At 41.6% G+C, this 12,971-nt stretch overlaps 1 protein-coding gene across 4 annotated transcripts in view; it reads left to right on the top strand.

The window, feature by feature from the left end:
- The window catches only part of LOC6618225, a 69,557-nt gene that overhangs the window by 20,027 nt on the left and 36,559 nt on the right, over positions 1 to 12,971 (top strand). The window contains exon 3 of one of the 4 annotated variants that reach the window (XM_032718514.1): positions 211 to 212. The exons of 2 other annotated variants lie outside the window; for them this stretch is intronic. In XM_032718514.1, the coding sequence (XP_032574405.1) occupies positions 211 to 212 (2 nt within the window). Of the gene's footprint in view, positions 1 to 210; positions 213 to 8,549; positions 8,636 to 12,971 lie in introns of those variants that run through there. One more of the 4 variants, XM_032718509.1, reaches the window with a different exon arrangement.

Genomic DNA, 12,971 nt, shown 5'->3' with positions numbered 1-12,971 from the left:
GCTGTTGTACTTCATGTAGTTTGGTTGTCATTTGGCAGCGCCCGCTGTTTAGTGTCCAACATGAGGGCCGTTGGTGTCGGCAACGCTGCTCCCTGCAACCGGAGAATGCGAGAAAGGGAGAGGTGAGGGAGCGGGCAAGAGATGGGGCAGGGAATGTGGAGCTCAGATGGAGTCTGCTGATGCTGTTGGTTGGTGCTGCTGCTGCCTTAGATGTTGCTGCTGAGGATGTGGCTGCAGCGCCTCTTGGCCTCGTATTGGAATTTCGCCTGGTAGCCACGGCGACAGTTGTTGAAATTAAATGCTCACATGTGGGTTTTGTTTTCTTGTCTGCTTTTGCTGCCCTGGCAATGTGCTTAAAAGGCCCCAAGTCCCACCAAAAAAGTGAACGAAGAAATACTGGCGGAATACCAAAAGTCGAACGGGAAATATGATTAAAAAACATGATTAGTGGAAAAAGTAAATCTTTCAGTAAAAGCAGTTTATTACCTTTATAAAGATCTATAATTTTATTGAGTAACGCACCACTATACTGAGAACTCACATCCAAAAAATAAAATGCAGGAGGGAAGAAGGATTTCTTCAGCCAAACAAAAATTAAGGCAGCGCAGACAACAAAAACAATGCTCAATACGGCGAGCGCCAAAACCTACAGACACATACTCCTATATATGTATGTATATGAATTGGCGGACATATAAATACCAAAAAAAAAAAAGGAAAACAAAAAAGGAGGATGCTTCATTTCAGTTGCAGTCTCCAATAAAGCTTTAAACATGGGCGAGGGAAGTTTTAATATTTTATTGATTATTGATAAATGAAAAGTTGGTGTGCGAAAGGTAAAAAGAGGTTTCAAAGAAAGAATAAGGAGGCAGCCACTTGGGGCTTACCAATTTTTTAAATTATGGTGCATTAATAAAAAATAATCACCTTCGCAAGGTAGTTTAAAGAAGTTGGGACTTTTAAAAGAGCCCTAAAGTCGCTGTAACACAATTGTTGCTGTGCCAACTTAATATTAGCAATTTTATAGCATAACTATTAATAAATAATTATTAGTAAATCGCATCTGTTGACAGCTATCAACAAAGCAAAAACTCAACATGAATAGTAAAAGAGCATAGTCTAAAGTCTCTTTAGACATTTTGCAAACTTCAATACCTACTCTCCCTTTAAAACTTCGCCTCCAAACTCCTTGAGCAAATCAAAAGGAACTCTCATGTGTTGTTTGCTGCTGCTGCTATTGCCAAGTCTTTACAATTCGGGGCCAGGCACTTCATTTGCTCCGCTCAAGTTCCGCAGATACAGATACTTCGACATCGTTCGGTTGTCTGGGGCTTGCATTTATGGTTGCATTTACTTTTTAATTTCATTTGCTGTTGATGCTGCTGCCGCTGCACTCCTTTTTCGAATTCAAGTGGAGTCAATTTCTTATGTCATGACAAGACACATACTTCAATACACACGGACAACAACGAGCGGGCTCAAGTCGGGATAAAAAATAAAATAAGAAATGCCAGACAGCAGTATTCTGTTTTGTCTTGGGATCCGAATCCCGATCCCGATCCCGATCCCTCAGAAGATGTTGTCGCCATTCGGGTTGGGGACTAGGCACTATGTATGGTATATATGTACCTTCAGCATTTTGGAGGCACTCACTCCCGGCCCCTGGGCTTAAATATCTTTACTTATTTTTGGACATACTTGATTGAAGTATTTATGAGATTTCAGGCATTTCTGTAATTTCCTTTTGAGCTTTAGGTTACGCTCTTCTTATTTTTCGGGTGCCCCCCATCGTCAAATGTTCGACAAAAGAGTTAAATGCTAAATGTAGGAGTCGAACAGGCAGACGAGGGGCAGAAGCACGGATATATTTACATATGCATGGGACACCGTCCAGGTCCATGTTTGTTTGTCAGATGAAAAGATATGTCTTTACATGTTTTAATTTTCTTGGAAATTGTTGTTCGACTTCAGCTGAGTGGAGGCACAAAACCAAAGAACCGAAGAACCGAAACCGAAACCGAGAATCAGGCAAAACACACGCAGAACACTACTCTCAACTCGGCTCTTCAGCATTTCTTCTCGACTCTCGGTTGTTTTTGTTTTTAAGTGAAATGTTAAACCTTTTGACAGCGGTAGTTTTCTTATTTAATTTATTTTATTTGCGGTATTTACTCTCGACTCGCCTCGTCTTGGCCTCCTTCCTGCATCCCTCGTTACTTCGCTTTTGGAATTCAATTTTGGCTTTTTGTTTAGAGCCAGTTCTGTACTGTCTTTCTCTGCGCATTTTAATGTCAAACAATTGACATGGTTAGGCTTAAAGTTCTCCGAGCGTGTCTCAGTCTCAGTTTGGTTTTTGTGGCCAATAATTAAAGTTGACAACTCAGATGCGGATAAGGGGAAAGATGCGGATAAGAAAACGAAGACACGGTCACTAATTTTGCATTAAATTGTTGAATTTTTCCTCTCGGTTTTTGTGGTTTTTGCAAGAAACCCAAACTTAAGGGATTATATTTTCTTGGGATTTAAGTTCTTAATACGCGATTATTAAGTGAAAAAAAGTTGAATCATTTTAAGGAAATACGTATCTAAGATGTAATAGACAAATTTACGCTATTACACTATTTACCATAGTAAGATTAAGCTTCAAATTTCGGTGTGTTGTGAATCACATTTTGTTTCACAATCGAATACTTTCATAAGCCTCGCATTGACGAATCTTTTTGTTTGTGAGAAACTTATTTACTCACGAATTAATCCGTTTTATTTGCCGACTAATTATGAAACTTTAATCTAAACTAAACACTTGCTCTTAGTATTTTTCTCACTCAAATCATTTATCTTCGAGTTAAGCTAAAGTTTCAAGTTTTTTTCGTCTTGGTTCTAAAAGTTTTGATTAGAGGAATTCCTCTAGTTTTCGTTGCTGTAACTCAAAACGCTTTGGGGACACCGCACCGAAAACGAAGGAGAAAATAATAAAGAGCGGAACTAAAACGGAAAATTACAAATACTTTTGTCATTACACGAAACTCTTCTACGTATGTATGCTGCAGAAATCCAATCGATGTGGACAATGGTTCGCAAGAATAACTTTTCTCGGCGTCATTTCTCAAGCTCAAAATGACGAAACGCGCATCTTGGATTATTAATTACAATGCCATGAGAGATGAGATGGTTTGAGGTGTGTTTAGGTGTGTGTGTAAGTTAACCAGCAGCCAACCGAATCGAAATCGAATACGAGAACGACTACGAAAATCCCAAACTCACCTACCCCACCTTCCACACCTTCCACCTCCTCCCACCAACTGTGCGTCAATTTTGACTTTTATAAATATTTTGACTTGTTTTTGTAGCTGACAGATACCTCCGCCGTTCTCCATCCAATATCTTCGTCTGCTCGGGTTCTGTTTCTGATGCTGCCGGTGTAGCTGATGTCGCTGGCGGTGCCTGATGCTGCTTTTGCTGCTGCCGGCGGCATATCTGTGACAAAACATCATTCAACGTGTGCAATGATTGATGATGCAACTCAAAGCAACTTGTACTCAATTTTCACTGCCCGCTGAGCCTGGAACCTGGAGCTTATAGACACACTCACACTCGCCGCCGACGAGGCGAACTCACATAACTCGCCGGGCATGACAAAATGTCACAAATATTCTACAAGCAATTTGTTTAAATATCGCATAAAAGGGGAAGGGGAAAGCAGCAAGGCTAAGGTAAACGCGGCTTTGCAGGTAGAACTAAGAATGCTCTCTAAAAAGAGCAGACTAGTTTGGGGAATATATAAACCGTTTTTGAAATATTTATGTGTGAAATTTAAAAATCAAGCGTATAAAGTCCCATAATTTGACGTGCTTTAACTTAACTCATCTCGTTTTCCTATTTAAATGAACTACTGTTCTTTCAAAGATCAGATAGGAATATATGATACTCTCAAAAATTCACATCTATCCTTTGGGTTCACCCGGCCAATAAGCCCCATTGGTCGAGTGTATAATAAAGCGAAAGGCGATTGCGTGATGCAGCCGAAGACCAAGCGGGAGATACATACGTGTATATGCACCTACGGGAGGGGTCTAAGTCTAAACTGGAAGCCCAAGTGATTGGGGAGCCACAGAAAGGCGCGCAGCCGTGCGGCAATTAATATGTGAGCAAGATGCAACCATTGCCATTACCATGTGCCTTCAACTTGAACACAATATAGTTAACTAAAAGGCAAGTGCTTGTCGGCCGGGGGAGGGGCAGGTGGAGTGGAGTGGGGCAGGGGAGCTCTGAAGTCCAGGTCGAAAGCTGGCAACGGCAACAGCTACATGATGTGCAATTACAAGGCGGGCTAGCAGCAGCAACACTGCAGCACTGCAACGGCAACATTGCAGTCGGCCGGCAACAACAGCAACAAAGCAACATAAGTGCAGTGTCTGCCCCGCCCCGCCCTGCCCCGCCCCTTTCTGCAGGCAAAGGAAGAGGAAAAGCAGCACCATCAGCAGCAGCAGCAGCAACAGCAACAGCAACAACCATTGCACCAGCAAAAGCAGCAACAGCAGCAGCAGCAGGCGAAGCAAAAAATATTGCATCTTCTCAAGCATTTAATCTTCTTTGCGCCTTTTTTAACCTTTTATTATTATGCCTTCAACGTGCAAACGTTTTGCTACGCTTTATATACCCCCATCCATCCCCGTCCGCATCCGCAGCCCCGCCGCGCCTTAACCCTTACCTCTCCACTCGGTCCAAACTCGCCTTCCGTTTCGGGGCGCACTTACTCACACGCCAACTGGAGACGGAGTATTATTCCCAGACCAAGACCCAGTCCCAGATCGCAGCCAAGTGGAATTCCAGCTTCTGCTTTTGTTGTTAATAATTTCTTTTCACTTCTCGGAGCTCGGCTTTTGCAATTAGAATGCGTGTTAAGTGCACAAAGATACAAAAGATACATTTCAAGGGAGCAACCGACGTAAGGGATGCCTAGGTTACACAGGAAAAATTATTACGACATTTTCATTTCGAGTAGAAGTGCAAACTTTTAAAGCTTTGTATTCTGTTTTTCAGAATAAATCTCGGTTTTCAGCTGCACATCTTTCCCAAAGCAAACAAAACTGATTTTTGTCTCGAAATACTTATTGTTTTTTTTTTTTTATATATATATTTTGTTTGCTTAAAACTTTATCGTTTCTATTTAATGCCATTGAACAAATTCCAGCGATTTTGGATACAATCACAAAGCGATGGCCATAAATTTCAAGACAATCAAATTTAATTAATTTTCCATGTGGGCCCAAATCAAACACCCTCCTGTCGTAGTCCTAATCCTTCTTCATGGTGGCCAGTATCAACCCCTCGATGGATTGTGTTGGACCATCCAGGTTCTTCTTAAGCCGCTGATTGGAATGTTTTTTGTATTCGGCTCGGCCGAAAGCTGATTTTACGCTCTCATGCAACCAGCTACGTTGAGTGGAGTGGTTGGAAAAACTGTTGTTGATAGAAGCCTTTTACGGAAGGACTGGGGACTTTCAATTAGATACGTCCTTCGTTCCGCTTGTTATTCCGATGATGGAATTGCTGTTCTGGTGGGATTTTCGGGGGTGGGTAAAAGAACTCGCGGTTTATTTCAGCAATTTGTCTAAGTGAAATTTGCATTAATCCCATGCAGATCTCCGTTCAGATATTTTTTTATCTACACCACTATTGGGCAGTGAGGCCCAAGTAATTTGCCATACTGCGATAACAAACAAACACTTTAAGCTGTTAAGACAGCTCAAAATTCGTTTAAGGGTTGGAAATTAATTAATAAGCTGTGTGATGAAATAAAGCGGCGACTTAAGTAAAGATTTTTAGGGGCTTATAGGGCGAGATGACGTATAGTTTAAATTAACTACATTACTATTTTGAGATAAATTAGGCAAGTTATTCTAATAAAATCACAGATAATTTCTTGTATACGAAGTCAATGCCAATATCACTTGAACTTTCTCCGCCTTCCGGGAATCTAAATTCTTTCCCATGGTCCAACAGCTTCATTAGCATACCTGTAGTTTTCACACCTACGCAACTCACTGATGGATCATCTCCTAGATCACGGCCAGTGAGCCGTCCCGGGGCTGGAGGGAAACTCTTAGGAGCTGGCCCACAAAGGAAACCCATCCAAGTGCGCACTAAATATAGTATGCCATGCTGAAAAAGTGGCTTGACAAAGTAAAACTGTATCTTATAAATACGATTATGGGGCAAAGTGGCCACAGATCACGAGGAAACTCGGTAGGGAGGAGGGAGTCACAGAACGCCACGTTATAATTTCACGAAATATTTTCATGAAAAAACATCTACTGAAAAATGCATTAAGTGCAACTCTGACTGGAACTGCAACTGCAACTGCACCGGCAAGGAAGCCATACGAGCGAGTCGGCACTGGAGTGGGTAGTGGGGGGTTAAGCATGAAGTAGGGGTTAAGAGGGGATCTTCGTCTGTGTGCGATGTATGCTTAAAAACAAAACTGGCTTCAGCTTTATGGCAGCGCCAAACAAACAAACCAACTCACACAAAGTTCTACTTCTGCTGCGGCTCCATGAATTTTGTTGCTTCTTTCTGTTGGCAAACGGTGCTGCCTGGCATATATTATACTAGAAAAGCCGCTAAATCTGAGTGCAAACATTTCCAAGCGACTTCTTAAAACATTAGTCAATTATTAAACAAATTTGATTTCCTTCATTAATATTGGTGTAATATATTGTTACCATATCTGAATTGCACTTTTCGCATTCCTACATTTTAGGTGCATAATATTCGTTAACATTATTGTTAAATACAAGTTATACACACATACTACTATTCTGCCGTGTTGCTTTCACCTTTGGATGAACTCAGGCTCAACTCGAAAAAAGCTATACTAACAGCACTGTGTGGCATTGCCACTGCGACTGCGCCTTAATTCTGTCCACTCCTCCAAGCCACTAAATCTCTGGTATATCCGAAAATGCAAGCCAGATTTGTGGAAAAGCTGTAGAGGAAGAAATAAAAAAGAGGAATAAAGAGGAAAGAAACATTCTGCATCTGGTAGATACATGCGCTCGAATGGTTGTGGCAAATATTAGAGCTATGTTCCTGCGGCTAAAGATTTAATGATTTGCACTTTTATGGAAATAATTTTTGCTCCTCTGCAAAGCTGCCTCAGTGCTGCTGAATGCAGCGGCGGCAGCATTCTGTGCATGGCAGCAATTAAAAATATTTAATTATCGTGCAAAAGTTGTCCGAACATGCGCAACATTTCTCACATGTCCAGGAGATACAGCAGAGACCCGAGGAGATTAGGAATACGGCAGAGTTGCCGTTGAGCGCGGTGAAGGTGTTAGCATACTGTATTAGAATCTACCGAAAAGCGTTGTCTGAAAATTCGGAGGCTGCCAGCGATTTCCTGTTGTCCAAAAACCAGAAAAAGGCAACACTGAGATACGCTTCTTGGGAAACAATTTGGCAGCCATTGGAGGCGAGGAACCCGACACATTTCGATTTATTCACTTTGAAGATGAACCGCCACACGTTTAACCCCGCTCTTTTTTTGGTCAGTTTAATTCGATATTCACTCTATAGTCTACATAATAAAAACAATATATTGATTATTTCGTCGCTCTTCTGTGCTTCTGAATGCGTGTTTGTGGGAGAAAATCACTTTTATGGCTCTGAAATGATTTAACTTAATAAACTGGGAAGTATCAAGAGCAGAATTTATGAATGACTCGTTAAAATTATGAATCATTAGGATTATTTTATCTTACGTCTGTGCATGTTTATTGTGGATGATGTTCTACAAAGCGGCAATAGATTTCGGATAGCATTTATGTTTTATTTCCAACCACATAATATCACTTCTACAGAGTTCATTAACGACATGCATTTTTTACTTGTGCATTAAATGAAAATTCCGCTGCACCTGAGCTCTTTACGTAATGAGTTGGGATTCCTGTCATTCGATTCATTATCTTTAGCGCCCTCTTACTATTTCAAGATCCCGGACCATTTGCCATTTACCATTTCCAAGCACAACTATTGCAGCTGTGAAAGGCAATTTGTAATTGTGTCGTTGGGAAAGAAGGAATAAAATGGGAAACAGATGCCTGGGTGGCTGTGGAAAAAGCATTGCTCTGTTTCAATTTAATTAGCCATTAAAATGTCTGCAATTGTGTGTGCGAGTGTGTGTGTGTGTGTGTGACGTCACATGCCAAAGAACTACGTGACGGCTTGCATCCTTTGCACTTCACTCTCTGGGGGATTCACACAACACCCGGGTATCTTGGGCATCTTTGGTCTCGTTCTGCCCGGCTTGGTTTGGTTTGGTTTGGTTGGCGCTGGTCTGGTCCTTATCCCCAGCCGATATCTGCAGCTTACCTCACTTTTCCACCTGACAGTGGACTCGACTTGACTCCACTTCACTTTTATTTGTCTTCATCTGCTAACTGACTCCGGAGTCTCTTTTTCATTCATCTCTGTTTGCCTCTGTTTGTGTTTGCCTTTGTTTGTGAATTTAACTAATTAAGTTTCCCATTTTCCCTCTCTATTTGCAGATGTAAGTGCTCGAACGGATTTTTCCAGCCTCAAGTCAAAAGTGTTTGCGTGTGTGCGGAAATCAATTTAAAATTTATGCGACTTGGATCTGGTCTATTGGATGTCAAGGTTTTGTGTGTTTTCTATGTCATGTGAAATTCATCAGCCATTTTGGCAAATTAATTTATTATGCTGTGTGATAAAAGCTAGGTCGTTAGATGACTAAATAATATTTAATTAAGAGGTCTGCTGGGTTGAATTGTTGAGTGTTATTTTATAGTTAACTTGTTATTTTTTATTAGTTAATAATTTTTGATGCCATTTGGCTTTTGCCTTTGGTACTTGTCATGGTAATGAAATAAATCCGGTTTTATCCCCTCTCAACAATCTTAAGATTAAATCTTCGGATTCTGAGCTGCAATTAAGTTTCTCGCACTTCCAATCAACATTCAACACTCTCTCCTCGAGAGTAATAACTCAAAGATATTTTAACCTATTTGCCATGAATGGCAATCGGTGGAACTCGCATTTAATTGACTGATTGCTGTTGAAACTGCATGCATGTGTCATCAAAAAAAAATATGTGAGAACGAATAAAAAATCCTTTTTATGTTTGCCGCGCTCTAAATCACAAACACATAAACCAAATTTAATTAAAATCCACTCAGAACGGCATCCGGATTATGTGCATGTGTCCTCTTCTCTATTATTTCCATTGATTTATTTTGCACACACTGAGTGGGCTTTTATTTAAACATTTTCATTAAGAAAAACTGCAACTGCACTTGCTGGGTGTTCCCAGTCGAATAAACATAATTCCTATGATTTATGGATTTGGCACAATGAATAAACACTGGCAAAGTGCAGACTATGGGCAAAGGAGATCGGGAACACATGAGCATTTATTTTGTTGGGTCCCAGAATGTTGATATATTAGCCAACAACAACTATGTATACATGTTTATTATTAGCCAAAGGCTCGCCTCCAGACCAAATCCGAAGATCGGGGGAACAGGGACCAGGGACCAGATACCAGGGACTTGAAGCTTGAAGCTTGCAACCCGGGGACTATGGGACCGGCCTGCAATCATAATAAATGTTCATTGAAACCTTTTAAAAATCGAGCTACCACAGCCGCCGCGCCTCAATGAAGCAGTGCAACAATAAATTTTAGCCACGAAGTCGGGCGCTCTATACACCAGCGCATAAACATTAATAAACTTGTTGCAATCCAAAAGATAATTAGCCATGGCTAGAGCTGAGCAACACCAGCGAACAACCGACCGACCAACCGCGCTGCACACATCACATAAACCCAAAAGACAAGAGCCAACAACAATTTGCTATTTAGTATAAAGTTTCATTAAAAACCCACTACGACTGACTGCACGGACCATCATGCAGTTTTGTATCTCAAAGATACAATGAACACAGAAGACCCTCTTCCCATCGTTGCCATCGGATCGCACCGCAGCGCGCCGCATCGCCTGCCTGCTGTCGATCATAATTTAACATAAAAATGATTTGATTACTATAATTTCTTTTGTGTTTTGGTATCACCTGGTAAGCTCATTTACTACAACGGCAACGCCGCCTATTACTCACACCGGTCCATCGAAGATCCCCTGGTCCGGTCTTGGGTCCTCGGTTTCGAGTTTTTGGTCCGAGTATCGCACCACGGACCCCACCGCATGCAGCGTGTGTCGTTTCGTTGTATATTGGTATAGCCGAGAAGAACCAGAAACAAAAAATTTGAAAAACGAAGGCAAAGATGAACACAAGTCGACGAGCTAGCAGCGGCAAGGAGGTCCGAAATGAAACTGCGGGAAGGCAGCACCCAGAGTGCCATCATTACAGTGGGAAAAATAATAATAGTATATTTGTTTAATTTGAGTTGGAATCGAAATATAGTTTCTAATGTTGGCAGCACACTTGTAGATTCAAGTTCGCTTTAAAACTCTTCCTTTCATACATGAGATTCTTGTAGATTCAAGTTCGTTTTAAAACACTTCCTTCCATACATTAGAATATAAATGAAATTCAAAGAAATGGAATGCACTTCGTGTTTGCTCTGCTCGCAGTGCATCACGAAAACTGGCCGGCCTGCGAGGAGTCAAAGTCAAACTGACAAACCCGTTCCGCTGTCTTGCAAGAGCCTCCTGCCTCAGACCCTCAATCCCGAGCCTCAGTCGCAACCCAGGTCGGAGTCCCAGTGCCAGTTTAAGGCCAGAAGAAGTCCAAGGCGAAGTCTTACAGGCAATAATAGCATCGACTTAAGAGCCACGAAGAAGTATACTTCATCGGGTCCTGGTACAAATATCTTGTTTCATGTGTGCGCTGGACGTTAATAGCAGGCCGCACCATTGTCCCAAAGCCAGTCAAAGTCCCCCGCTTGCTCCGCCCCTGCCTCAGCTTTATTCTGCTCTTTTCTTACCCGTGCCGCTGCATCTTTGCTGAGCGCCGCTTCTTGGCAGCCTTCGCTGCATTTCATCATTCATGCACGTTATTTTGCGCATTGCTGGGATCTCAGTTATTTCTGGGATTGAGTGTGGTGACTCTGATACGCTTCTGGGAAGTTACTAGATTCTAAATCGCTTACATTTTTGGAGCAGGAAAAGTAAACTCATTTCCTATACCTTATGATAACATTACATTGACAATGTGCTGCATTAGTTGTCCGGTAAAGCAAAAAGTTACATCTTTTAATAACAAAGGGAGTAATGCACTTTTTGTTATTTTGATCTCTTAAGGAGTCTATCCTTAAGTTTGAAAATTTCTTATAGCATATTTTGTATTCGCTTCGGGAGAAACAATACCAAATACCCATATTTATTTCTTCTGGTGAGGTTCAGCGATGTATGTGCTCCGTGCATCCTGCCCGCTTTCGTATCCCATTGGCGGGGTTTAGAAGCAGAGATTGAGTTACATTGCTGGGGATTATTATCAACTGTATTATCTGCCTTTTCTTCTCCTGAGATTTTCGCCTTTTTCGGATCACGGCGGCAGCTGCTCTTTGGCCAGAAAAAAGCCAAATAAAAATTCGTTACGCCGCTGCTGCAGCGTTTACTCAACTTCGGAGCGAGATTCGTGGGTCTTGGTCTTGGGTTTTTCTGTTTTTAGGGTTTGTGCTTTTTTAATGATACCCTCTTAAGTATTGTTTCTCTGTCTTCCGCAGTTTCAGTTTTTTGTGTGTGCCGCATCAGTTCAAGTGCCTTTGGTGCTGTCGTAATTTGTTGCTTTTAGTTTTTTTCGGGGTGTCGACGGACATGCATGTTTCATAAGTTTTGGGGGCAACAATTGTGTAAAATTATGAGCTCCCGTCCGTATTTGCCATTTGGCATGGTTCCACGGCATAAGCACCAGCAGCTAGCCAGCGAATCCGAGTCGGTCTTTTGTTTCATTTTGTGGCCATAAAACAAACTGGAGTAGGTGTTGTCGTTAAGTTTTGATGTGCCGCATTAAACTAGACTCCCCGAGCAGATTGAGTTTAAGCTGCGCCACCCCATTGCGCAGTTTATGATTGCAGATGAATGGAGCTAGTAAAAGCGAGGAAGCCCACTGTGCTCTAATGGGAAATACGATTTAGCCTATTGGCATAAAACATCTATATATTTTCCCAACTGTCCTGCTGCCCTGGAAGTCGCTCTTGGATTTTATCGGTTTTCGATTTCGCATAAAACCAAAAGACGACACTTTCAAATACCTGTGCATATGGGCATATAGATCTCTTCGAAATTGGAATTGAATAAAAAAGTGTATGCCATGTGGGAGTTTTAGTTAGGAAATTAAATCAGTTCGTCACACTGATTTTATATGGGATACGTTTTTGATGCACAATTTAAAATCAGTGCCACAAATGCCTATGCTTTTTAGGTAGGCTACTTTATTTGCTGTTTTAAAATGATAGAATATTGTTAGTAAATTGAGAAGAAGATTTAAAAGTTGACAAAGATATGTTCGCTTTGCCCTAAAAAACTTTTCTTTTAACTTTCTCATACAATAGCCCTACCACTAACTCGACCCACAGTCCACCCCTAACTGGGTCACATTACAGTTGGCAAATGGCTGCGGTAAAGTTTTAAATCATATTTAAAGAATACGGCAGTAGATTCGGGCCCAACTGTTCCGATGGCAACCGCGAAGACGTATAACACACGAGGCACTGTTGAAATAACCACAGGGAAAGCTCTGGGGCACAAGTATTGCACCACACTAACGGCGGTGGTGGTGCGGAATGCTATGGAATGGTATGGTATGGAATGGTGGTGCTGCTGTGGCCCGAGATGGAAAGCCAAAGCGGCAAATGTTCCAGGAAACTATAAAAGACAATAGCGGCAATATGCCAGCTCTGGTTTTTGTGGTTTTTTATGCCGGACTCTAGGAAGAAGAAGCCTTTCTGCCTCTTGGCGTGGGCCTAAGTCAACAACAAAGAAGCGAAGCCT

This window comes from Drosophila sechellia, chromosome 2L, assembly GCF_004382195.2.
Source record: "Drosophila sechellia strain sech25 chromosome 2L, ASM438219v1, whole genome shotgun sequence".
Classification (NCBI taxonomy): domain Eukaryota; kingdom Metazoa; phylum Arthropoda; class Insecta; order Diptera; family Drosophilidae; genus Drosophila; species Drosophila sechellia.
The sequence above is the reverse complement of the archived record's forward strand: the minus strand, read 5'-3'. Positions and strand labels throughout refer to the sequence as shown.